The 27,676-nt window shown below is 40.9% G+C and overlaps 2 protein-coding genes across 4 annotated transcripts; both read right to left on the reverse strand.

Moving 5' to 3' along the window:
• Positions 1-1,404: 1,404 nt before the first annotated feature.
• LOC131727285 (kinesin-related protein 12-like) lies at positions 1,405-7,743 on the reverse strand. The gene is made up of 2 exons (XM_059018813.1): positions 7,490-7,743; positions 1,405-6,633 (listed from the first exon to the last, which is right to left on the reverse strand). Exons 1-2 carry the CDS (start codon positions 7,597-7,599, stop codon positions 3,219-3,221), a joined length of 3,525 nt encoding a protein of 1,174 aa, XP_058874796.1. The 5' UTR covers positions 7,600-7,743; the 3' UTR covers positions 1,405-3,218.
• Positions 7,744-11,353: 3,610 nt separating this feature from the next.
• Positions 11,354-26,974, reverse strand: LOC117435696 (xin actin-binding repeat-containing protein 1-like). 3 transcript variants are annotated; one of them, XM_034059053.3, is made up of 5 exons: positions 26,835-26,974; positions 21,977-22,128; positions 19,965-20,021; positions 14,437-19,164; positions 13,870-13,985 (listed from the first exon to the last, which is right to left on the reverse strand). In XM_034059053.3, the coding sequence occupies exons 4-5, from the start codon at positions 19,162-19,164 to the stop codon at positions 13,977-13,979; spliced, it is 4,737 nt and encodes a 1,578-aa protein (XP_033914944.3). In that variant the 5' UTR covers positions 19,965-20,021; positions 21,977-22,128; positions 26,835-26,974; the 3' UTR covers positions 13,870-13,976. The 3 variants fall into 3 exon arrangements, with proteins under 3 accessions (XP_058874784.1, XP_058874779.1, XP_033914944.3); XM_059018801.1 differs by having other exon boundaries at positions 11,354-19,164; positions 26,839-26,974; XM_059018796.1 differs by having other exon boundaries at positions 11,354-19,164.
• Between the last annotated feature and the right edge of the window lie 702 nt (positions 26,975-27,676).

Genomic DNA, 27,676 nt, shown 5'->3' on the forward strand with positions numbered 1-27,676 from the left:
TTAAATAAACGGCGCACGCATCTTTAACTGCAGTACTTCCCAGGTATCAGTTTTTCCTTCCTGCTTCTGGCCTGACGTCACCACACGACCACCCTGCCACAATCGCCTATACATTTTACTCTGTTATGATATTTCCAATACATTTTCATCCTACACTGCAACACTCTAGTATACATTTCTCTTCCCTGTCTTGACACACAGTATTTGCAAACTTCTAACAAAGACCCCAATGCCTCAAATAAAGAAAATAATTGATCTCAGTACACATGTGGCTTTTTAATGTTGTAAGGGCTGTGAGTAATACAGAAAATAAAGTATGACAAATGAACAAAAAATAAAGAAGCCAGTGATGTGAAAATGACTTGTTTTATTCATTTTTAAAATACGTTTGATTGCATTTCATTTTGTGAACCCACACATTTAATACTAGTGTTGGTACGAGCTGCTTATTCGATTATTCAGATTGAGCTCCACACAGATATCAGGTGCGGGTCGCTGGAGTCGATAGGGCTGATTTCCCAATCCGAGTGAAACGAGTGAAGAAACAGCTGCTTGGGTTTGTGATGATTCTGTGTAGAGCAGCAATCCACACAAACACAAGCAGCTGTTTCTTCACTTGTTTCACTTGGAACGGTAAATTAGTCCAATCAACATGCTCCTCACCTGTGGAGAGCTTGATTCGAAAAATCACTATTCACTATTGTGATTTAAAAAGTGAATTTATCATACAGTGAAGGCTGGTATAATACAGAGTGCATTACATTCGTATTTAGTGTTATTAGCAGCATATTAAACTTTACATGTTTCATATTGCCATAAACATATTGCTAAAAAATACAGTGCTTATAGATGATTACAGATTAGTCTTTAATTACAAAGGGACAGTCGTCTCTGCGTATAGGAACACCTCCTAAAAGAAAACACCCTTGTGGTGAAATTTATTTTTCCCATTGTAAATGCTCATGCGTCATGATGCACGTGCGTCATGACAATACATATGTATTTATTTATTGATTCTTATTGTGACTGGTGGTGAACTCTGTCTAAGAGAACACTTCAGCTAAAAGAACACTTCAGCTAAGAGATCACTTCAGCTAAGAGAACACTTCAGCTAAGAGAACACTTCAGCTAAGAGATCACTTCAGCTAAGAGAACACTTCAGCTAAGAGAACACTTCAGCTAAGAGATCACTTCAGCTAAGAGAACACTTCAGCTAAGAGACCACTTCAGCTAAGAGAACACTTTAGCTAAGAGAACACTTCAGCTAAGAGAACACTTCAGCTTAGAGATCACTTCAGCTAAGAGATCACTTCAGCTTAGAGAACACTTCAGCTTAGAGAACACTTCAGCTTAGAGAACACTTCAGCTAAGAGAACACTTCAGCTAAGAGAACACTTCAGCTTAGAGAACTCTTCAGCTAAGAGATCACTTCAGCTAAGAGAACACTTCAGCTAAGAGAACACAATTACAATGAATAAAAATCTCCATTCACTTAATCATGTCATCATAGAGGTCAAAAGAAAGTCTGTATAGTGGTATTAACCTCTAATCATATTACTTAAGCCTTAGGAATTAAACTTAAAATATAATCCTCATTAGTTAGCTATCTTTGTTTTACCAACGTTTTTATTGTTATGTTTTTTTTTTACATCAACAAAAGCACTTTTTAAAAAAAATATGATTACATTTTTTCACAGAGAACTAAGTCATGATATGGAATGTTGCTTGGCATTATTATTTTTCACTTTGATATCACTCTCCACATGGAATGGCAGTTGTACAGTATGTAGCTTTCCACAATAAACAAATATTTATTGATTAGTTCCAGAAAAAAGAAAAATTTAAAAAATCAGCTGTGTTTTTTATCGCTTAAACATTTTGCCTAAATATTACATTTTATCAGCTGAAAGCAGCAAACACATTACATCTAAGTGAATCTATTGTTAGTTGTGGAGACAGTCTTTCCCTTTAAACATCAGTTCAACACAATATGGCTTTTAAACACTGTGACCCGCTTAAGTTTTTCTCATCTTGCTTGATTCAAATGCCTTGTGTCTTCTCCCTTGAACTTTTCATTTTTGTTAACCCTTATCCTACTTGTTGGTTTTATATCCAGTAATACACAAGCAATTTTGGCAACTCAAATTAGCAATACAATTGACTGTGTATCACAAATTGACAACTGGACTTGTCAATAAATTTTCGATTGACAATTGAGTTGCTAGAACAGACCATCGCTCTATTTTCAGAAATTCAGTTGACAATTTTTCTATGTACCTATGTGTGTTCAGCCAGTGATATTGCATTTTCTAATCCCCTGATTTCACTCTCAATATTTGTAAGTAGGAAGTATGGCTACAGACAAGTGGACACATGAGGAAACTTTGCAATTGATTTTTGCGATTTTTGCAATTTTTTTCATGACAGAAAATGTTTCTGTGATGTTAGATGTGTGGAATATAAAAAAGAAGATGAATAGAAGAAATTAACAAATATTTTGAGGAAATAACCACCTCCGCTGGACCCCACTCAAGTGTTTCTACATTGACATTTTTTTTTTTTTTTAAATTTGGAATCACTAGTTGTTTTTTAGCTCCATTTTCTCCCCAATTTGAAATGCCTAATTTTAAGCCTGGCCCACCTCTGCAACCCCCACGCTGACTCAGGAGAGACGAAGATGAACAAACGCATCCTCCGAAACATGTGTCGTCAGCCGTCCGCTTTTTTTCATTCTGCAGGCCAGCCATGCAGCTACCCCAGAGCTACAGGGTCGGAGGACCACGCAGCTCTGGGCCGCTTGTAGGCAGGACTGCAGGCGCCAGGCCATTTTACAGAGATCGCTGGTGCGCTGTGAGCCAAGGACACCCTGGCCGACCTAAGCCCTCCCCACCCCGGGCAGCTCTCAGCCAATTGTGGCCGCCCCCTGGGAACTCCCATCCACGGTCGGCAGTAGAATAGCCTGGACCCGAAACAGTGACCTCCAGGCTATAGGGCGCATCCTGCTCTCCACGCGGAGTGCCTTTACTGGATACACCCCTCGGGAGCCCCCTACGTATTTTTAAAAGTATTCCAATTACTATAGCAGCTGCTGAAACATTTTTACTGCAAACAGACACCATCTTAATATTTCTAAAAAATAATTGCCAATTTTGCCAAATAGAATTAACAATAAAAATTGCTCGTACATCTCCGGCCTTACAGCGGCTGTGGGCTCATCCTTAACCCAAGAAATCAAGCCATTGGTTGTTATTTTTTTGGTCAGCCATTACTGTCAAGATGGTGGAATCAACAACTGGATCAAGAAGACCATCAAGAACATTCTCTGTGGTGGGTTGTGCAGGTGCAATTAAAAACTGTGAACCAAATATATCATCAGAGAAAATGTCTCCCTGGACATTAGGAACAGAAGGGTTGGATACAGTTGTCTGTTCCAGGCCGAAGATATCGTCAAAGTTGTTGGTGGAAGTTGCTTGGGTAGCGGTTTCTGTGGAAGCGCTTCCAGCCATTGAAAAATCCCCAACACCAAAGATATCTTCTGGAAAAGACGAGGATGGCTGCACTGAGAAAGAGTCCAAGCCTGTAAAATCAGCACCAAACAAATCAACATTCGACTGAGGTGTGCTTTGAATATTTGTGCTGAAAATGTCAAGAGTATCATCCAATGTTATCGTATGAACCTCTGCCTGCAAAAGCGAAGCTTGGCTTGGCTCAAATGGAGTGCTGCTACCTTCTGGCTGCTCACTTCCAACATTTAGATTGAAGATATTGAATTGATCACTCTCAGCAGAAGACTGAGCCGTCGATGGATTAGGGAGCACAGGTTCAGTACTGGTTCCAAATATGTCAAGATGATCTTCAATTGGTTTTGCAGAGGGGTTTTCCAATCCAAATGGGTTTCCTGCATTTTCAAAAGCTAGACTTTGAACACTATGTGTGGTCTCAGTTTGAGAATCAAGTGTTTCTGTATTTTCAGTGTTTCTGACATGGGTTTCTGTTTGTGTTAACACAGATTCAAGGGGAACATATGGATTTGTGGTGTCTGATGGACTGCTCGAATTAGGGCTTCCTTGGTCTGAGATATGAGTACTTGAATTAATGTCTGCCTCCATGCTTGGTACTGTTTTCTCAATGTTGCTCACATCTTCTGTTAACTCAGGTTCAGGGGGTCCAAATGGATTGACAGTTTCGACTGGAGAACTATTTGACATAAGGCTACACTCGGTTTGATCTGGGGGAGATATACTCAAATTGAAGCCAGTCTCCATACTTGTGAGGGTGTTGTTGATGTTCCTCTCAGTGCTGTTGAAGTTGGTTTCAATTTGTCTTAACAGGGTTTCAGGTGCTCCAAATGGATTGGCAATTTCAGGTGGAGAAGTACTTGACACATCTTTTACCAGGTTTGAATCAAAGGTATGCATTTTTTCCTCTGGGGTAGATAAACTCAAGTCTGTCTCCTTACTTTTGATTGTGTTGTTGATGTTCTTATCAGAGCTTTTGACATTGGTTTCAGTTTCTGCTAACAAGGGTTCAGCAGATCTACACTGATTGATGTTTTCAGATGAGGAGCCATTTGATGTGTTTTCAATAAGGTTAACATCTATGTTTGGTCTGATTTGCTTTGACTCTATACCTAAAGTAGCCTGAGCTTCAGTTGGGACTGAAGATCTGCCATGTTCATGTTCCTCAGCTGGGATGACATTCGTGTTATCCTTGCAGAGGATTTCCTCTTTTGGTTCAGCCTGCTCTTTGCCTTCAGCTTTCTCGTGAGCCTCTTTAGGACTATTAGTTTCATTTTCCCTTTCCTTCTTAGATTCTTTGCTCTGTTCTGATGAGGACTGGAATAATTTGCCCAAAGCAGACCTGGGCTTCGCCTCAGGCTTTTTGCCTTCTGTTTGTTCTTTCTTGTCCATGTTGTCTTTGCTGGCTGGATTAAATAGCTTTAAGAAGGGGCTTTTTCCTAGACCTGTTGTTTTCGACCAGGACTCCTTCCTGACATGAGTCTTCCCATTCTCTTTGCCTTTAGAGATGGAGGTGCTCAAAGCATCAATCTTTTTAGGTGAGGACTCAGCTGCTTTCTCTGTTTTTTCACTATTTCCATAAACACTGGGCATGCTGTTGGTTACATTATTTTCTGCAATGCTGCCTTTCTCCTCTGAGTTGGGAGTTAATGAATTATGTTCTGGAGTACTGGCTTTGCTGCCCTCAGGTGCACTATTGGAATCTGTATCCTTCAGTTCTGCATTTGACGTGTCGATAACATCTGTTTTCATTTCTGTTTTTCTTTTAAATGAGCTTTTGCTTTCATCACAAACAGCTGGACGGTTGACTTCATTATGAGAATGTTTCATTGAAGTTTCTTCTTTATTGTAAACTGATTGGTTTGTTTCTACTACTTTAGTAGTAGTAGTATTAGTAGTAGTTGTGGTTATGTGCTCTGATAGTATGAACTTGCTCTGAACAGAAGAGTAAGAGAGTCCCTCTTTCGTACTTCTATCAACAGTTTTCATGTGGGTTTCACTCAGATGATTCTTTTCTTCTGGTTCTGTAAATAATCCTGCTCTCTCATTGAGAGAAGCTGGACTATGCTTGGCTTTCACATTGGAACTGACCAGAGATTTAGGCTCCTTGTTTGGGGCAGATGCCGCTGGACTACTGTCTACTTCATTATTCTGATTTGTTTTAAGTTTGCTTCTGTAGTTTTCATATTCTGTATTAGAATTCCTGTCACTGTTAGTCACCTTCACCATGCTGTACTGCATAGTTGTATCCTCTAGGAAATTAACTGATTTGATCTTCTTACCTGACAAAGACGTTTTCTCATTGATAACCGACTGAGGTGTTATTGCTGATGCAGAGCCAGCGACGGCTGAAGCCAGCTTTGTGACAGGTGTATTCTTTGCAGGTGACTTCTTGTTCGTATTACTTGGAGAAATGTAATTTACCTTTGTAGGTGTGCTATCTTGAAACATGGCAATCTTGGCTGACACTTTCCCTGACTTTGACAATACTGTCTGTGGTTTGTCTGGCACACTTACTGCTGCTGTCTGTTTAACCTGCCCCAGAATATTCAACTCTTCCCCTTTTTTGACTTGAGTGGGAAAAACGGGACTAGCCTTTTCTTTGCCTAAAATGAAGGGAGACAGAGTAAGTCTTTTGCTTACATCACTTTTTACCAACCTGGACATGATCTTATCTGTTAACTCACTTTCAGAACCATCTTTATTTTGCTCTAAAGCTAGCTTTCTGTCAGTAAATCCCCCCTTGGCTTTATTTTTCTCTGTGTCTTTAGGTGATTTGTTTAACTTTTCACCTGTGTTTGTTGGTGGAGGCCAGCTGACTCTCAGCTTATTTTGGGGGTCTGATCTCCTCTCTAACGTTTGTTTTTGTACAGGTGTTGACAAGTCAGTTGGAGATTGTGAACCTTCAGAAGCACTGGGTTCCCTCTTTGAATCTCTGCAAGCTATTTCATCATTATGTTCAGGTTCTATGGGAAGCGACACACTTTTCTGGTGCCACTGATCCTTGTGTTGCTTGCGTCCAAACCCCTCGTCGTAATTTCCTTTCTCTCTGAACAGTTGCTGGTAGTGAAATATGCAGTAGAATTCCCCCAAAAGAGCTGCGTAATTGCGGAGGCTAAATAAAAAAAGAGTAATGGTGATTAAAAAACAGGATATTGAGCAAATCTTTTTTAGGTCCAAAGTTGTGATTTCATTTTTTTTATTACATAATAAATATTGATTTCAAACGTCTGACTATAATAGTTACCTGGCTTATGAGTCATTTTTTGTAATCAAATTCAGTCAAATGCTATGTTAACTGTAGTCATCAGGTCAATTACTTGAAAATGCAACTGTTTTGAAATGAAAAAAAAAAAATAGGGGGTTACCAGGTTCTTGTTCTGATCCGGTACTATAAATAATAGGGATGTGCAGAGGAGCCATTGCTCAAACCCATACTCCTACTTGGAACTGCATGGTTACTCCAACTTGGATCATACTCAGAAATGGACAGCGCTACAATCAAAAGCGCTATAAGGGCTGCATTTCTGGAGCTCAAAAAATGACCAGACACTGCTTTTTATGTAATTTGACAATGATTTTGATCATTTAAAAAAGTTAAAATTTGCATTTTTCTGTGTGGACTGAAGGACTTAAATGACTTCATTAAAACATTACGCCACTCAGAAAGTGATCTGACAGTGCTGTGACATTATTTGACAGTGACAGTCTGTATCTGTATCACCAGATGCGGACAAGGGAGTACAAATCAATATACTTGTTATGGATGCTCGATGCTTTTTACTCGGCTCACCCCTAATAGAAGCTGCATGGAAGCGACACAGCATACAGTGCAGTAATCAGAGGGGCAGGACTGTGAAGCACTCAGAGCACTCTAACATGTTAAACAATTCACAAAGCAATAGATTATTAAATACTGCCTGTACATTTTAATACAGCACAGAAGAGCTGTATGCATGATTTAATCTCACCTCAGTTTCTTTTGGCAGTGTTTGCAGCAGAAACAGGAGTGATGGAATATTAATGTATCCGCTGCCATCCTCTCCATGGGGTACACAGGCTTGAAACAGGCAGAGCACATGTCCTGAACTGGAGACTGGAACTAGGATAATAATTAGACTATTATTATTATTAAAAATATGATAAGTAGCGGTAGTAGTATTTTTTTTATCATTATTATTTAAGCATAGAACTCAAAGAAGGCTTTACAGTCTGGTAATGCTTGTTGTAAAATATTTAATTCCCATGTGAGAGTGTGGATGGAATGGAGTCAAATGTGGACCTTGATTGGTGGTCCAATTAATGAACAATTTGTTTTAAATGATACAGGTTTATAAAGGGAGAGTCTGTGCTTCCAGTCTCATCGAGGCTGTGGCTTAAGAAGGAGCTCCAGTAGGGGACAGGGGACAGGGGACAGGGGGTGCTGCTGCCAACAAGTATCCAGAAGTGTGAGTGTATATTGATATTATTTGTTTAAAAATGTCTCCATCACTTCTTTAACAATCCTAATATCATTGAGCAGTTTCATCACGACCATTCATAACTTGAAAAAGGCATGGAGAATATGGTAATTTCTTATACAATGATAGCACAAAAATATATCTATTGTCGGTTATGTCCACTTTAATTAATCAGTAACTCAGATCATGGGTCCTACTGTTTATGGTTATGTTGCTGTAATTATACCCTGCTACAGTACAGCTGTTAAATATACTGCACCGCACAGCTGACCTGCCAGTCATTCAGAAGGAACTCATTGCACCTTTGCTCTTGTGACCTTTGCTCTGATGTTATTGTTTAAAGCGTACTGTACATTCCAAATGAAAAACAATGAACAATATTATATTACCATTATATAAAAACTGTACATTTGACAAATTGAAGCAAAATGAAGCGCATGACCAGTAAGATTATTGAAATGGTTTCATTAGCTATAATCACCCAATAAATACATGAAACAATAATTAAATAAAGTGACAGATGACATGGTCTTGTGTGAATGTGAAGTGTGGTTGTGAGCAGTTCAACCTTGGTTCTTGAGTCTTGATTCATAATGCTTCTTCAAACCCCCTGGGCTACACAAGGCGATCCAAGTTCACTTAAACTGAGCCTATGTCATACGTGAGGACTTTTTTTTAAGGGTCATTTTGTTTTTAACTCTCAAAACAAGACAAGACAGAAAGAGTAAAATCTAGTTAAAATATGTGGCATTCATAAAATGACCTAAAGTGATTGGAGTACTGTAAAACAAGAAATGTTTGCTAATTTCGTGTTTATTAAAAATCCACAAAATTAACGTACCGTGAAATATATTATTCATACATGTGCTGTACATTAAAAGAAATGGACCTTGAAGGCCATTAGCGAAATTAAGTTGCCGCAAAAAATCCTGTTGTATAGTAACAAAATAACCCCAGACAGTGTCCATGCTATATACAGCCATTCACGATATAGGGCTCAAATGTGTAGCTCTGAAAGAAATCTATATTCTAGCAAACATTTTTTTAAAAGTGTTTTCTCCATTCTTTAATTTATGCAAGTTTTGTAAGCTGCAACCCCTTTAGGGTACTCTCTACTAACTCTCCATTATATACAGCTGTGATCATCTCGTTTTAGGCTACTCCCTACTCACTCTCCATTATGTACAGCTGTGCTCATCTCGTTTTAGGGTACTCTCTACTCACTCTCCATTATGTACAGCTGTGATCATCTTGTTTTAGGCTACTCCCTACTAACTCTCCATTATGTACAGCTGTGATCATCTCGTTTTAGGGTACTCTCTACTCACTCTCCATTATGTACAGCTGTGATCATCTCGTTTTAGGGTACTCTCTACTCACTCTCCATTATGTACAGCTGTGATCATCTCGTTTTAGGGTACTCTCTACTCACTCTCCATTATGTACAGCTGTGATCATCTCGTTTTAGGGTACTCTCTACTCACTCTCCATTATATACAGCTGTGATCATCTTGTGTACTCCCTACTCACTCTCCATTATGTACAGCTGTGATCATCTCGTTTTAGGGTACTGTCTACTCACTCTCCATTATATACAGCTGTGATCATCTCGTTTTAGGCTACTCCCTACTCACTCTCCATTATGTACAGCTGTGATCATCTCGTTTTAGGGTACTCTCTACTCACTCTCCATTATATACAGCTGTGATCATCTCGTTTTAGGGCACTCTCTACTCACTCTCCATTATGTACAGCTGTGATCATCTCGTTTTAGGGTACTCTCTACTCACTCTCCATTATATACAGCTGTGATCATCTTGTGTACTCCCTACTCACTCTCCATTATGTACAGCTGTGATCATCTCGTTTTAGGGTACTCTCTACTCACTCTCCATTATATACAGCTGTGATCATCTCGTTTTAGGGCACTCTCTACTCACTCTCCATTATATACAGCTGTGATCATCTCGTTTTAGGGTACTCTCTACTCACTCTCCATTATATACAGCTGTGATCATCTTGTGTACTCCCTACTCACTCTCCATTATGTACAGCTGTGATCATCTCGTTTTAGGGTACTCCCTACTCACTCTCCATTATATACAGCTTGTGATCATCTCGTTTTAGGGTACTCCCTACTCACTCTCCATTATATACAGCTGTAATCATCTCGTTTTAGGGTAATCCCTACTCACTCTCCATTATATACTATAGCTGTGATCATCTCATTTTAGGGTACTCCCTACTCACTCTCCATTATATACAGCTGTGATCGTCTCGTTTTAGGGTACTCCCTACTCACTCTCCATTATATACAGCTGTGATATTCTTGTTTTAAACTTCATTATGAAGGAAATGAATGGCAATTATGTGGTCTCAATGTGTGTTGCTCGCTCATTTTTTTATGTAATGGAGGAGAGGGTATGATAAAATGCATGAGACTTTTTAGGAGTTGTTTTAAGATGCCTAATTAAAGCACAAAGTGGTCTAACATTTTCACACGAGTGCCTATAGTGTCTATTTCACTGATTAATGACTGAAAATTGAAATTTTCATACCGAGAAGTTTTCCTGCAGGTAGGTAGATAAAGGATATAAATGATGAATCTTGAAGTGTTCCAATAAATTTGCACACTGTGATTAAGAGAGAAAGAGTCGATGTTGTAAATCTCCCTCCCGATCAGAAAAGACGCTGTGTAAGGACGGTGGTATGCTGCCTCCTAGATGGACAGCTTTGACGGTAGGCAGAAACCGGAAGGTGACCATATTAGGGGCAGCGCGTAGTTGCATGTACCCGGAAAGACTCTATTGCAATCAGTTGTGGGACGGCCCTCGATTGGAGAAACCATGGCAACGTGTTGTTTGCAGGGAGGGCTTTGTGGGTACAAAGGAGAAGCAGCTACGTCAATACGCTGCCTTGTGCTGACGTGTACAGACAGTCGGAGTCTGTACTATTTATCTTTTTGGTTTGTTGTTTGTGTTTGTTTCGTTGTAGAGGAGGAGTGAGCCGCGGACCGGCAGACAGGAGCGCGTTTCTGCACCGCACCGCACTCACTTGCACTACGTTTCCCAGGACTCGAGCGGGCACACTGCCGTGCACGGAGGACGGGGGACGGACAAAGTCGAGTTTTGTTTGTTTTGTTTGTTTTTTCTGCCGTGTACCCCCCCCCACCACCAATACCATCATTGGTAAAGGGGTGGACTACTTTTGTTATTATTATTTGTTATTATTAAATACACAGACTGTTTTTGGGAGAAAACGCTGTTTGGACATTATTTTTCATTCACTGCACCTGACGACAACACCTACTGTAATTGTGTTTAATTTTTATTGAGAATTGGGTCAGAAAAAAAACCAAAAGAACCTCACGTAGAATATATTTTTAAAGATTTAATAATATGTTTGTAACGATACAAAAGATACAGGAAAAGCTGCCCGTAACATAATGAAAATCGTCATGTAAGTCTATAAATAAAAGTATATAGAACATATATTAAATAAAAGTTAGAAAGTATATGAAACATATCTTTCAGTGAAACTAAAACATTTACAGCATATATTTTAAAACACATGAATATGTCAGAAGATTACATACATATTCTAAGGAATCTTCTAGCAGCCTATGCGCTAAAGTATTATCAATGCAGATTTTTGCCTGCTTTTGGTGTACCAAACGTAACACACACCATACCGCCTTCATTGACTCTGTTTTCTGCTGAGTGGCGAAGGGGTCTTTTCACAAGAGGGGATGTCATGACTTCATACACAGCTGGGTTGGCAACCACCTCGTATGTGGAGGAGGTGTTCGTTTCTGACTGCTTGGTGACAGTCGTGGAGGTCTTGGATGTAATGATCTTGTTTCCAAAACAATCTGTCTCTTCGTATTTTTCGGTAACGGTCTTTGTACCAACTCTTCCTGCGGCTTCGGGAACCGTTTTCAACTCAAGCACGCTTTTCTGTCTTCTTGGGTTCAGTGGGCTACATACATTGTTCAGGGTTGCCTGCTGCAAAGGATCTGAATGTCTGCCTACGTCACCATTTCTAGGCTCACACCCCGCGGGCCTTGTATTTGAAGAGTTATTTTGTGTTAAGTCAGCCGCACCTTGTTTTTCAGACGGGGCCACCTTTGTTTTTCTAGCGGCTGACTGAATGGAGATATAAGAAGGTGATGATGGAGAACTGGCTCGGGGTTTACTGGTTGGGATTTCTAGTGTGGGCTTTTGCACCTGTTCTGATTTCCCCCGCAACACAACATCTTCTTCCCTATTTCTTCCTGAGACCTGCTTTGTATTTTCCGTTTTGGCTTTGCTGGTGCTGATACTAATCTTTCTAATATTACTGGAGGAGGATGAGCATTGTTCGGTTCCCAAAGACTCTTTGAATAGACCCGAGAGCCCAGCAATGTCAGACTCCGATTTCAAATTAGAGACGGAAAATAAAGCCTTCCTAATGGATTCCTCTATGTCCATAAGTCTTGCTAATGTTTGTTCCTTCAGGTGAATTATTTCCGCACTTGCCCTTTCAAGATCCTCAAACACAAGCTCCACAGAAGAAGCGCTTTCTGTATCATCTTTCTTTGGCTCAATCCTTTCAACCTTCTTTTGCTCTTTCGGTTTAATCTGCCTGACCTTGTCCCTGGGAACCACAATCCATTCAGGTACGTTCTCAAACAAGTTCTTCAGTGATCTCACATCAACCTTAAAAGTCTCCCCTTCAAATTCCTCAACTTTTGACAGAATTATCTGAAGTTCCTCCCGTTTCCTCAAGTTTTCAAAAATATCCATCGCTGCGCTGACGTTTCCTCTTATTATTTCATCCCTGTGGAATGACAGTCTTTGGCGTCGCTCATCTTCAGTCTCTCTTCCAGTTTTCTTCTTTCTTAAAACGACCTTGTTTTCTTGTTGCTCAATCTGTTCTTCAGGCTGGCAATTGAAGTTCACCTGAACTGATGGTGTATGGATTTCAGACTGAATCTTGGAGCCCTGCTTAGAGCTCGTATCTTCAGTGGTACGCTGTAGAGCCTGGTTATACGTCTGTTGTGTAATGGACTCCTCTTGTTCTGTGCATCTTTTTCCCTCTGACTTACAAATTCTGTTAGCTGCATTTGCTTGGGAGATCTTTACTTTCTTTGGCAATGCAGGAGCAGTCACAAAGACACCTTTATTTGTTTCAGCAGGTGGGCTTACATGCACAGAGCCAGTCTTCCTTCCTCCAAAGCTCTTAAGAGCAGTTTGAAAACTCTGATGCATTTCATTTGCGGTTGTGCTATCATCAGAATACGATGGCATAAATCCTTGCATTTCTTCAGTGGCTTGGGTTTTGTGGGGCACATGCTCAATCTTCTCAGTTACTTCACCACGAGTCTCAGGGTTTACAGTTGAAGGCTTTGACTTCTGAGTCAGCTCTTTATTTGAAGTATTGTCCTTGCTTTGGCCTTCCTTCCTGTGTTTATACTTCTCCTCTGCTAGCTGAAGTGGGGTTTTAATGACTTTTTTGGTACTAACAGCTGCACTTCCAATGACACACTGAACCCCAGACGCCTCACAGTGCATTTCCATGTGTTTGGAGTTCCGTGAGACCTCGGCACGGAAAGACTCATTTTCAGATGTTTCTACAGATTTGGTCATTGTGGTCTCCTGATAGCAGGAAGGCTTAGGAGGTAAAGGAGGTGGAGTGGACTTTGCTGGCAGCTGTCGTTGGGCTTTTGGAGGAATTATTGGAGCTAGCTGGTCTTCTCTAAGGTGCTTTGGTGGAGGACTAGGTCTCTTTGCTTGTGCAGCAGAGGAGCCCGCAGCCAAGTGTTCTGGTTTTGGTGGAACAGCTGGCTTAGGGGATGGTGCTTTTTCACAAGTCTTGGGAGGGAGAGGAGGAGGGATCTGTGAAACTCTTTGTTTCGCCAATGTGGAAGAATTGGTAGAGTCGTTAGTTTTGTTTTCCTTACAGGTGTGGGTTACAGTTGCATCACTCAGTGTTGTGGAAGGCTGCCATTCCCTGTCAGTCACAGCAACTGGAGGAGGAAGCTCAGTGTCAGATGGAGGTACTGAAACTACAACAGATTCAGTGTCGTTTTTCTTTGTGCCAACTGAATAAGACTGTCTTGCATTTTTGTATATCATAGCTGCTTTATAGTCTCCTTTAGAAACATTAATGCTAGATTTCTCCAAAGACTGAAGAGTTGCGTGCAAATCACCTCGAACAACATCTTCCTTATCTACTGGTCTCTGCCCTGCTGCAGCATTCTGCAGAGATTTAATAGCAGCCTTTACATCTCCTCTTACAGCAATTTCTTGTTCTAACTTTTCTTGTGATGATTGCACATCATAATCTGAGTTTATAAAGGGATTTACAACAGCAGCCAATGGCTGTGAAACCCCATCATAAATATTATTATCTGCACTCTTTGCAACTTCACTCTGCTGGCAAGCTCCAATTGGATGAATCGCCACAGAATCACTGACCTTTTGTTGTGTTGCTGTTATCTTCTGCTGGCTTTTGGAGGACACAGTGTCACAGGTAGATTCCTCTACCCTTGTGACACTGCTAAGTTGTTTATTTTGCTCAACAGTTTCTTGCATCTGCATGGATGTCTGCACAGTCCTTGCATGCTGAACACTGGTCTTCTGTTGAGCAACGTGTTGAGTGTGCTGTTCTCGATGGGCTTGAGAAACTGCATGGTGCCTCTCTTGGACATGGTGCTGGACAGTTTTTGCTTCAGCTGTTGCCTGGCGGAGGCTTTGCATTGCTGCCTGAAGATCAGAACTGTGTGCATCTTCCATTACAAGACATGTTGCTGCTTGATTGCCCTGCTCTATGCCATGCTTTTCTGCACAGGTATCTCCTGTGACAAGCACTACAGCCTCATTCCCATTTGTAGTGGAACCTGTTTCCTCCAGTGGGACTGTTATATCATATATTGTTCCAGGAACAATGATTTCACGTTCCAGCTGCTTGCTCTGAATCTTCGCACGCTCCAGGGACTGCAGTGTTGCCTTAATGTCCCCAGAAACAATTTCCTCTTTTTCTACAACAATTGGCTGACTCATTGCCTGTCCTAGTGACTGCTTAGCAGCAGTGATGTCCCCACGTAAGATTTCTTCTTTCTGAACACTGCTTTGCTCTGTCACATTTTCGGACAAGAACACTTGTTTGGTGGACTTAATGTTCCCTGGTACTATGTCCTTGACTGATTTCTCTACCTGCTCTTTATGTTGATGGAGATGCCTTTTAGCACCCTCCACATCCCCTTGGACAATTTCAATCTGTTCCTTGGGAGGAGAATCAGTATCATCCTCACAGGTTTCCTCCTGAAGGTTCTTCAGATAGTTAAGGTCTCCCTTCTCAATGCAGCTCCTATATAAGTGAACATTTCCTTTCTCGCTTTGACCCAGCCTGACTGAGGCAGCAGTCTTGTGCTCTTGTGTTGTAGCTAAAAGACTGCCAATGGTGGATTTCACATTGCCTTTGACGATCTCTTGGCTTTCTGCCCTGCTTTCCTGGTGACTGAAGAGGGAATAAATGGTCATTTCAGCATGACCCCTTTCAGTTTCTTGGATTAGGATTCCTTTTGTCACAGATGTATCTTGGCTGAGAAGATTGTCAATAGCTTGAGCTACATCTGTCTTTATCAGTGCCCCTTCAGTCTTTTCACTGGACTGTTGTTGGCTCACACATAGCTCTAGTTGTGTTACTTGCACATTTCCCTGCTCATCCTCTTTAACAAGAATTCCCTGAGGCTCTACGTTTGTCCTGTGCAGCAACTGCAGCATTATTCCTTTAATGTCCCCTTCAACAACCTCTTCCTTCTGAATCACTGGGCCCTGACTCTCTATTAGCTGATACTTTGCCATTTTTACACTCCGACATTTGTTGGCTTCAATAACAATACCATGGGACCGTATTGCGTTGAAGTTGTAGAGACAATGTAAAGTCTTTCTCACGCTCTCCACCACCATTTCCATAGTTTCAGTGGTGCTTACTGAACTAAGTTTATCAAGGGGTGTCGACTCAAATAGCCAAGTTGTACTTTTCACATCTGCCCGGGGCATTTCTTCCTGAATCTTGACACTGGGTTCAGACTCTTTGAGAGCATCTAATGGCTGTGTTTCAAACAACCACGTAGACCTCTTTACATCTCCTTTCTGATTGTCTTCTCTGTGCACGGTTTGCACAGACGCACTTTCCTGGAATTCACCTTTCAGGGTGTCGATGGGATGATTCTCAAACAGCCAGGTTGAGGTCCTCACATCCCCTTGTTGAACATCACTCACGCTCACCATTCGCACGTACTTCTTTTGGTTGACATCTTGAGATTCAAAGAGTTGTTTGTTTAACTGTACGTCCCCCTCTTGGACATCTTCAACGGTCTTCACTGGAGGCTTTTCTCCAGTCGTGAGGGAGTCCAGTGGCTGTGTCTCAAACCTCCATCGAGCTGTTTTAACATCACCCTTCTGAATGTCCTCCTGTGTGACAGCACGGATCACGAAAATCTCATCCTGCTGCTTAATGGCATCTAGCGGCTTTGTTTCAAACATCCACCTGGCACCTCTTACATCCCCACTCATGACCTCCTCCTTCTTTACTGTGGTGACTTCATGAAACTGTCCTTCTTCATCTCTGATTGCGTACAGAGGCTGGGTTTCAAACAGCATTGTACAGGACTTCACGTCTCCCTTTTTCAGCAGCTCCTCGGTGGGAACTGACTTGTATTCCATCACCTTGTCCTCATTGTGAATTTGGTCCAAGGAAAAGGTTTCGAAAATAAACTTTTTATTGCCAACATCTCCACCTTTAACATCGCTTAAGACATGCCTGTTTTCACTGGTCTCTTCAACTTCTTTAATGGTATCGATGGGACGGTTTTCAAAAAGCCAGGTAAACTTGTGAACCGATCCCGACTGGATGCTTTCATCTTTGTCTTCAGCTTCTATGATTTTTACAGAGGCTGTACCTATTGTGTCAAGAGACTTTGTTTCAAAGATTTCTTTTACTCGAGATACATCTCCTGATTGGACATCCACTTTGCTAACATATCTAACACCTTGCTCAGCGAGACTGTCTAGCGATTCTGTTTCAAAAAGATGTTTTACTGTTTTCACATCGACGGTCTTCACATCATCTTGATAGACATTGCATACCTTCAAATACTGCTCAGAAGTTTCTTTTATGGTGTCCAAAGGTTGGGTCTCAAAGAGCCAAGTGTGGGATTTCACGTCAGCTTTCGGTATGGTTTCTTCTTGTTTCATCTCAGATTTCTCATATAAAATATCCATGGGTTGTGTTTCAAACAGCCATCTGCAGGTCCTGACATTCCCCTTTTCTGAAACCTCCTTTTTGACAGATGAGTGTTCCTCCGTCGGATTGATTTGGTTATGGATACAGCCGAGTGGCTGAGTCTCAAAAAGCCATTTGGCTGTCTTGACATCCCCAGCTTGCACTTCTTGCCTGGTGATGCCTTTGATGATCTCAACTTTCCCTGCTCCTTCCTCAAACTGATCCAGGTACCTTGTCTCAAACATCCACTTGTAGTTTTGGACATTCCCATTGATAACCTGCTCCCGGCTTACTGTGGTCACTTCATGGTAATTTCCAGTGCTGTCCTTAATTGCATACAAAGGGTTGGTCTCAAACAAAGCTCTGTTGTCCTTGACGTTTCCATTCATCAATTCTTCCTGCTTGGCAATAGATTCACTCTCAGTATGAGAAATGCTGCTCAGAGGAATCGTTTCAAAAAGATGCTTATAAGATTTAACATCACCCTTTTCTATCTCTTGGCCATTGGAACTGCTCTCTTCATGAGAAGCCTCTTTGCAAATACTATCCAGAGGGCGTGTCTCAAACACTTCTTTTCTTTCCTTCACTGTTCCCCTTTCATCCTCGGTAACAGTCACTTTCTTTAAACGTCCCACTTCAAAGCGGTCCTTAAGGTTTTCCATGGGCTGTGTTTCAAACAACCACATGGTTGATCTCACATCCCCTCCAACTATCTCTTCATTGGAGGAAGTGTCCTTTGAACATTCCCCTTTAAGTGCAGCTAGTGGCTGGGTCTCGAAGAGAATGCGTTTGTTGTCAACATCAGCCCTTTCCACTACCTCTGTGCTTGCTTGGAACTTTTCCTGTTGGATGCTTTCATGGATGGTATCCAAAGACTGAGTCTCAAACATCCATCTTTTCTTATCAACCCCTCCCTTTTGTGCCTCTTCCAAGGAGATTCCCCTAATGATCCTGACCTCTGATCTGTCCCTGTTTATTAAATCCAAGGGCTGAGTCTCAAACAGCCAGCGTGCTGTCTTGACACTGTCGCTCTGAATTTCCTCTCTGCATATGGACTTGATTTCATAAATGTTCCCAGTGCCATCCCTAATGGCGCAGCAAGGCTCTGTTTGGAAGAGTTTCAGGGTTTTTTGAACATCCCCTTTCTGTTCCTGTATTTCAGATCTCAGCTTCAGGATGCTGCGATCTTCCACAGAGTTGCAGCGCCCCAGTGCATCTAAAGGACAGGACTCGAACAGAAGCCGTGCTCCTTTCACGTCTCCTCTTTGCATGGGCTCTTTAAGCACCGCCTCCACCATTTCACCTTCCTCTGGGTACAGTTTGTTTAAGCAGTCCAGCGGCTGTGTCTCAAACAGCCATGTAGCTGTGTGAACGGCCCCTTTTATTTGTTCGTTCTCGAATGCTGTTTTTGAGGTGGAGAGTAGGGTGCTTTGTTCGGACTGGTGTTCAAATAGGGAAGAGGTGCCCTTCACATTTCCACCAGGGACAGTTTCGTCCTCCAGCATCTTTTTAGTAGCATGGTGCTCTCCAATGGAGTCCAACTTCCAGTTCTCAAATATCCAACGCATGGATTGAACCTCCCCCTGAAGCCCAGCTTCAGCAGCTGCAAGGGCTTGGATTTGGTCTGAGTTCATCATATCCTCCAGCTCCTTGCTCACAACCACCTCAAGTTTGTTTCTCAGCTCTGGGTGCATATGCCTGTAGAGCCTCTTCAGCTCGTTCTTCTGTTGCTGTTGATAGAAAGTGCAGAAGGTTTCTTTGGGAGGGGGTACTGGTATGAAGCTTGGGTCCTGCTCTTCAGTTGGGGCCAACAATTCCTGCTGGGGTCCAGGTGGTGAAGGGGGTGGCAAATCTTCTTCCAGGTTATGGCCATTTGTTGTTTTTGAAACCTGTGTTTGTTTGGTGTTCTCTGCCATCTTGGAGGAAAGAAATACAAATATTCAGGTTATTTTTGTTTTTCTCTGTTGTATTACCAAGGTAAGTAATAATACAAAAAGAACAAGTAATCATGCAGAAAACAAATTATAAAACTCATACCTTTTCTTGGGAGCGAGGCACAACACAGAAACCAGGTACAAATGTGAGTAGCACTTCACCATCTTCAAACGTGTGAAAGTTAAAAATGTTAGCAGAACTCCAAAGCAGTTAGTGATGCAGTTAGTGATGCAGTCCCTGCCGCTACCCCATATGTATGTATTATACAAGGCTTGAATGAAGATACAGGAGTCAAAACATTACAATTAATGTGTGGTAATTCAATTCACTAGAAACCATTTTAATGTATACATTCCCTGAAAAATTGTACAAATGCTGTACAATTGCACAAAGTTACTTTGCAATACGACGACATTCTATAATTACTGTAATTAAGTAGTTTCAGTGTCTTGCATGAAAATATGGTAAGTTATTTTGCCTTGACTGCGCTCCCAGTCTCCCTTTATGAGTTGAATTATTTTTCCTAGACTTTTTTGAGGTCTTCAGTTATAACTGGTACAGAGTATTTAATGACTTTTTACGAAATTTAAGCCAGTCTCATAAAAAGCCCTCCACTAAACAAGCGATGATGAAAGGTTATTTTTTTTCCTCTTGTTACTTACATTGTATTTTAATCAAATAAAAAAGCAAAAATGCAATATTAACAAGGCTGGAACAAGTGAGTTAGCACCACTGCACACACTGTTACACTTAAATGTGATGAGTTCACTTTGAATCTTACCTTCCTTGCTTTAGACGTGTTATCAGAAACAATAGCACTCTCCTGTGTCAAAACAACCTGCAGGAAAAACATTTACATCTGCATTTAGTTTTTCCTTTCACATACTCAAAATCATTGCTAGGATTTTGAAATGAACAATGCCATTTTATTCACTACTGTAATTTACTTGATAAACCAAGAAACAGACACCAAGGAATTATATTGAAAGTAAAGTCAGCTAACAAAATAATTCCTGAATCGTACTTGTTGTGCATTTCCATTAGCTACATTAGGATACGATGTGCAGTTTTTAGCCCTTTGCGGTCCTATGTCGACCAGATCCGACATTACAATTTTCCCTTTCTGGTCTGGTCATCAAAAAGACCTAAAAAACAGGTTTCTAGTCGTTTTTTCTCTGGAAAAAGCCGAGAAAACCATGAAATGGCTGAGTGAGACCGATTAGGAGCCGAGAGAAGCCGGAAAAAAAGGGGGCGTGTCTGAGCAATACACATAACCCCGGCACCACAGATATAACACGGCCATAAACAAACAAGATAGCTGGTTCTGCATCCAGCGCTCAAAGAATATGCAGAGCTTTTTGAGATGTTATAGTAATAAAATAATGACTTGGATCTAATTGTTGAGGAGTTTGGTGATAAAACGAGTGATCAGGAGATGATTTATCGGTATGCATGACTATGAAGAGGTATGTGAAAAATACAGCGAACAAGGGGTGGGGCGGGGCTGGAGATGCAGTACTGAGTGTGCTGTTGATATGCAGTGCCTTTTAAACCTGTTTTACTGTGAAAAAAAATACTTTTAAACAGCGCGTCTAAAATAAACTGCGAGTGTGAAAATAAATTGGACCTGACGCGCCTGAGACGCTCTGAATAAATGGACCGCAAAGGGTTAAAGAAATGCCTGTTATAGCAAGTGTGGATTTTGTTTTTAAGACATCAGGTACTACTTTAGGTTAAAGGAAGTTCTCATGTCTTTCTATGTCTTATATTTCTCTCTGTTTCTATGTCTTTTTTTCAGGTCATCTCTTACAATGCAGTTCCTGTGCTACGTATTCTGGGTCAAAGCATGTTACTGACCGAAAGCATGCCCGTCAATAGGGGAAGCATCTAGCTGGTTTATGACAGGAAAGAAGCCATTGAAGGGAAGGGGGCAATTTCACCCTCCAGGTGACCAAGCAAGTGCAACACTAACTGAAAGCAGGGCTTACAAAACAGATTTCTCTGACCAAGTGTGGCACAATATATCATGTTTTAATATAACAAATATATGTGTACTGTAACATAGGGTTTTTCAAAACTGAGACCTATATAACAAATAGAAGCACACAACAGATATGATTAATGGGAAAAGATTGTTAGATATATTCACTTCAGAGCTGAAGGAACACAAAGCCACTTTTGTCAGGAACAGTGGCTTGAACCCTGGTTCCGGGAGACTGTGGCTTCGTGTTCCCTCAGCTTTAATATTTCATTGACACATGATTGTGGGACATGGCATAGGTTGCCAATGTAAAGCTGGTATTTACACTTCCATAATGCAGCAAACAAGCTACTTTAAAGGTCATGTTCTAAAATGAGAGTGATCTTAACAGAATAGAAACAGAGCAGCCTTATCAGAGAAGGTGTGATAATGGAATGACTCCGATAAGAAAGTGCAAGTCTATTTAAAACGCTTGCCGCTTCAATACACAAGCTTAATGACACTGATAAGAAAGTGCAAGTCCATTTAAAACGCTTGCCACTTCAATACACATGGTTATTTAGGGTTTGACACATCGGAATGTGTGTGGTTTGAAAATAAAGATCATTAATATTGTGAGCATTCTTGCAGCATGAAGTCATACATATTTGCTTGTGGGATACTGAGATGATTGGGTATTTGATGACACTGTACTTAACATTAGCTCTTTAAAGCTCTTTAACCCCCTTCAAGGCCTCGTGCCACGGAACATTTCTGAGTTTAAACTGAAACGAGGCGCAGTGGAAACAGGCGGAGGAATGACAAGCACTTACTGGCTTTACAGGGCTGGCTCTGGGGCTCACAGCTGCTGTTCTCGACAGGTAGCGAGCAGATCGCTCTTTCACAGAAGGCACAGGTTTGTCGAGGTCCTGGTCTGCTGTGCAGCTTGTGGCTCTGGGTTCTGAAATCGATGGCCTCTTCTCACCTGAAACACACACATATATAATCATTTATTCATGTATATCAAAGCTTTTTTTTTAAAAAAGATGCTGACTAATGCAAGGCGCTTTGTATATTAAAGAATGTCTCTCAAAGTCATAAAATAATTCTTAGCAATGGTAAACCAAGCATGCATACCTCGCTTGATGGTTGATATACAAATATATAATTCAACAACTAGATTATTCATTTAATTATTCATAAAATTACATCCTCATCAGGACACATGACTCTGTTAATGTAAAAACAAGCAGGCTTCAGCAGTCCTGGAATCCAGCCTGTTCTTCAAAGCATTGTGTTGCTCTATTTGGTGGCAGCGGGGGTAATCAATACTGCCATGTTCAGATCATTAAAACAGACCCCCTGGTCTCTGACCTGTACGAGTCCCTCCTTTCACTAAATACAAACACTACTGCTGTTTTTAAATCACTAAATATGACCCAATGTCTTTAGCTACAGCAGTCAACAAGGGAAAGGGTTTTCTAGAATCACTGTATTTCCTCAGTTCTTCTGAAATGCCTCTATCTTTGTGAATGACATATACCAGTAATAGAACGGTAAGAACAGAATGTGGTCTTTTATCTGTTTACAACTGCTTGTGCAACAGAAATGTGGGCAGTGCATCCATTCAAACCCCTGGTTGGGAAAGCACTCAGGCCCTACTTAAACAGCTGATCTCAGAAAGGCTTTCCTTTATTCACTTGCAATCCCTTTACTTATTAGTTTATCTGATTGTTCAGTTGTCCAAAAACTACATACAGTAAACAAACTGGCAAATAGTGAATGAAAGAAACAAAGTAAACAGTACAATCCTTTAAAGACATTTCTACATTTGGGGGGGAAATAATTGCTGATTATACCAATTGAAATGTTATGATGAATTTATTGATGAACGACCATTGCCTCCTAACATCTGATATTTTGTTCTCTACCATGTGTAATGGGTAGTGTTGTGTGATACACTGCCATTGCGGATTGTGTACCCTGTCGGTGAGATGAGAGGAGGTTAAAAGCGCTCTTTTGCATTGTGGTTAAGACTCTCGCTTGCGGTGTGTGGGAATGCCGGATCACACCCAGCCTCTGCTCTATTACACATCCACAACCAAAACATCCAAGGCGTCTAAGATCTTTACTTCTACAATGAGACTGCTACTATATAAATATATATATATATAGAGAGAGAGAGAGAGAGAGAGAGAGAGAGAGAGAGAGATCTTTGTTTTTTATGTTTTACATACATACATAGCGTCCCACTTACTGATGTGAATGAATCAGCCTGTGAGAGGCCAGACTCACCTGTTGCCTTCCATAAGTCCCCTGGTATGCGTACAGTCTGGCCAGCGTTCAGCAGTAACAATCCCCTGGCTGACCGTATAACCCAGGAGAAAAAAGGAGCTGCAAGCTCAGCTGTAGCTCACCCTTGATCAGCAGCCAAAAAATGTGTGAAAGGCTTAGCTCTGAACCCATCAGCAGTAAATGAAGAAGGGCATCATGAGAAGGGAATGTCCTTTCCTGTCATTGTGTGCGCTTGCCATGCGGGAGATATTCTAATCCAAACTGGAAATGCTTCGGATGTGACACTGTAAATACTAGCAGGGCTGGGGAGCTACTGTACAACCAATATATTGTATTAACGAGCTCTCTGATTTATGTGTAGTTGTATTTAAAGTTGCACTTTTTTGTTCTGTTTTTCCCCTGTTGGTCCGAATTTATTATTATTATTATTATTAATAATATTATTATTATTATTATTATTATTATTATTATTATTATTATTACTATTTATTTCTTAGCAGACGTTTTGGCAAAACAGAGTTTTGTCTTGAGAAGAAGTGACTACAATAACTTTACCCTCTCTCAAGCAAACTCAGATTATATATTAAATCCATATGCAATGATCAATATCAAGCAAACTCAAACTGTATATTAAATCCATATAATGATCAATATCCACACATGAGTGGAAATGTTAAGAAACGGAGTTTAACCACTACTGTATCTGAAACCAGAGGTGGGGTCAAATCCTGTTCTTCAATTCCAATTCCAATTCCAGTTCCAATTCCCTTTTAATCAATTCTAACACATCATTGATCAAAATTGCAATTAGCAGTTTCCTGTTAAAATGAATTTCTCACAGTGGTAAAACCATTACTTAAAATGAAGACACCGTTAGTCAATTAAACTGGCTTCCAATGAAAGCAGTTGAACAACCACAACAATTATTATGTCTCTAAAATGTCAATTCCAATTCCTTTAAAGTGTGCCAGACCTACACGGAAGAGTGTTTTTTGTTCTATTTTTTGTTTGTTTTTTTACACTAGAATTAGCAAAAACAACTCGCCCAATTGCAAAGACTAGAGGCTAATAACTAAAATGTAGCTCATCCCTGTTTTTACGCAGTAAGCTCACAGTGGACAAAAGGGCTGGTGCACACTGGCGCCGCTCACACAGCTGGTCTTCTGCATTGATACAGATGGATGAACATGAAGAATAGCTGCACATAACCCCATGTAAGCTGAGCCGGGGTTATGACTGGAGCTATATCCAGATCCAGTGCGTGTGGCTTTTCTTTTGTGATGTCAGTGTTATAAGAAATCAAAATCTGTTCTATTCAAAATATTACAGATTTCTAAAACACTTTCACATGTTATATTAGCTGGATGGCCTAGTCAAATACTCTGATTGTGTTATGTATATATGATTATTCTGCATCGGATTGCTTGTGTACCAGTGTGTCTGTCTCACAATAATATGTGTGTACCAGTGTGTCTGTCTCACAATAATATGTGTGTACCAGTGTGTCTGTCTCACAATAATATGTGTGTACCAGTGTGTCTGTCTCACAATAATATGTGTGTACCAGTGTGTCTGTCTCACAATAATATGTGTGTACCAGTGTGTCTGTCTCACAATAATATGTGTGTACCAGTGTGTCTGTCTCACAATAATATGTGTGTACCAGTGTGTCTGTCTCACAATAATATGTGTGTACCAGTGTGTCTGTCTCACAATAATATGCATTGAATTTAGTGTTTTCAGGTTTAAGGTTTTTGCTGTTTCCTTGTATCTTATCAGTTCCTGTGCTGTAGGTCAGTTTCTCTCACAGTGCAATGCAAGGGAAGCAAGAAGGTTCCCCACTCTGATATGAAGTGAAATACAGATTCTAAAGCCTTGGTTTTGACTGCTATATTATTTGAATGGAGAGTATTTTAGGGGTATACTATGCTGTATCCTAATCAATATACTATAAGGTACTAGTATTTAACATGATGCTATGTAGCTGTTGTTAACAGGCTATGCTGGGATGAAGCCTACGGTCCTCTATTGTGCTCCCCCAATACCTTTTACAATGGCCACGCCCTCAAAACACGACTTTCATGATATTCTGTCAGCTGTTATCATAGGACCAATGGCTCTAGCTCAAGGCATCTTTAATGGCCCCAATCCTGTATCCAAGGAGTCCCCTCTATATCAGGTGGTGCTTTAGATAATTTCCTGATATGTGCTGCTCATTGAGAGCTCCTGCAATTGTCTGATGGAATGTATAGGCGCTATGCAAAGCTTAGCTATGTGAGGAGGTTTCACTCAGAGACAGCTGTTCACAAGGCGCAGTTGGTTCTATAACACATTTCAGTTTTAGAATGACAACCCTGCCAAAGCATCATCTGCCTTCTTTTCCCCTGCTGAGGAATTTCGATTGGGCTTAGTTCTGGAAAGCATGAAACCAGCCCTGTCTAAAAATGTTGACATAAAATACTTTGCATTACAAGATCACCATACTAATAGTACTGACCTTACTGTGTGGCCGGACAAGTTATATCTAAGAATGGGATATTTAAATGCCTTTTTATGCCTTTCTGATTAGCATAACAACTTTCTTGCAAATCCCTTCTCGTTTTCACAGTCTGTGAACCCATATTATTATTTAACAGATGCCTTTATCCAAGGCGGCTTACAGAGACTAGGGTGTGTGAACTATGCATCAGCTGCAGAGTCACTTACAACTACGTCTCACCCAAAAGACGGAGCACAAGGAGGTTAAGTGACTTGCTCAGGGTCACACAATGAGTCAGTGGCTGAGGTGGGATTTGATGCCACCACACTGCAGGTTTGCTTCTTGTGCAGCAGCTATTAGGATCCCACCTGACACCTCTGAGAATCTGAGGTGCAGCAAAGGAAATTTCATGAACAGGGGCTTGAAACCTGGTTCCAGGAGACCGGGAGACCTAGTTGGAGTTTGATACAGCAAAGTTGCCTCAAAGTCTCCCTTGCTGTGACATGTAGCGGCCTGAAACCTAGTCTCCTGTATCCAAGTTCTAAGCCGATCATTGGACGTATTGTTTATCGAAATAATCTTTTTTTTTTAAAGTAATTGATCCGCTGTGACATATTTAAATGTCTTTTAAATGCTGGTGTTAATATTGTCAGTAAAGACAGTGGGATAGGGTCTGCAAAAGACAAGAGGCCTGCTTCTTCAGTTAGGGAATCACAGCAAAATCAGTAAACACCCACGACAACAACCAAACTACTGTAACAAATATGGGCTCATTTGTAAAGTTAGCCCCTGACTTTACTGTTCATTATTTCAGCCTACTTCAGAACTAACATTAATACACAGACACAGTACTGGTTCTCATAGCCAAGCCTTCATAATATTATTTAGAAACTAGAAGTAATAAGACAGCTACTCACTTACAAAAGCGAGCCCCCCTTTTCGTCAGTTATTTCTTCTTGTCCTAGAGGAATGGTTGTAAATGTCCCTTTAGTTCTCTGCTGGTCTCTTGCTGTGTGTGCAGGAGCCCTGCTCTGCACTCTGTTCTGTGTCACTTTGTGTTTTCACTCCCCTGGCTTTGTGGCAGCTGGTTTTATCGCGGCGCAGCAGCTATGTTGGGAGGATGAAGCCAGTGCTCTATTTTTGGAGGGCTGGGTGGCTGGTATTCCATCAGGCTGAGTCAATCACTGATTGTGGAAATCATCAGGGACTGGGGGCAGCCTTACTGACCTTACGTGAGTGGGATGCCACCGGCACCTGTTCACAAGACACGACCCACCCCTAAGACTATGACATCACAGGGTCCTTGGCCAATGGATGCACAGAGCTCCAAAATCACATCCCTGTATATTAGTTCTGATGCCTCAGTAACATACTGAATGAGACCTTCATAACAGAGCATGATGTACCTTTCCTGTAAACGTGTTGCTCAGTGGCTGTGTCAGAGAGCTGTAATGGGCTTAATATATAGTAACAGCATCATGTTCACTTCCCTGTGAACTACTTCCCAATAAATCCTTGTTCAGATTCAGTTAGTATTTCATTATAATCTCTGTTTTGATCGGGTGTCAATGCTAATGGCAGATCGGAGAAAAATACTGTGTAGCCCCTTCTGTAATGATTTTTTATTTTAATTTTCAGAAATTTTAAAACAGTTTGTGTTGTGGAGTTTGAGAAGTTGCCAGAATTTTGAAAAAAACATGCATGTATTATAAAATAGATACATAGATAGGACATTTAACGTGGTACAATTATGCATGCA

Source organism: Acipenser ruthenus, chromosome 3, assembly GCF_902713425.1.
Source record: "Acipenser ruthenus chromosome 3, fAciRut3.2 maternal haplotype, whole genome shotgun sequence".
NCBI lineage: Eukaryota > Metazoa > Chordata > Actinopteri > Acipenseriformes > Acipenseridae > Acipenser > Acipenser ruthenus.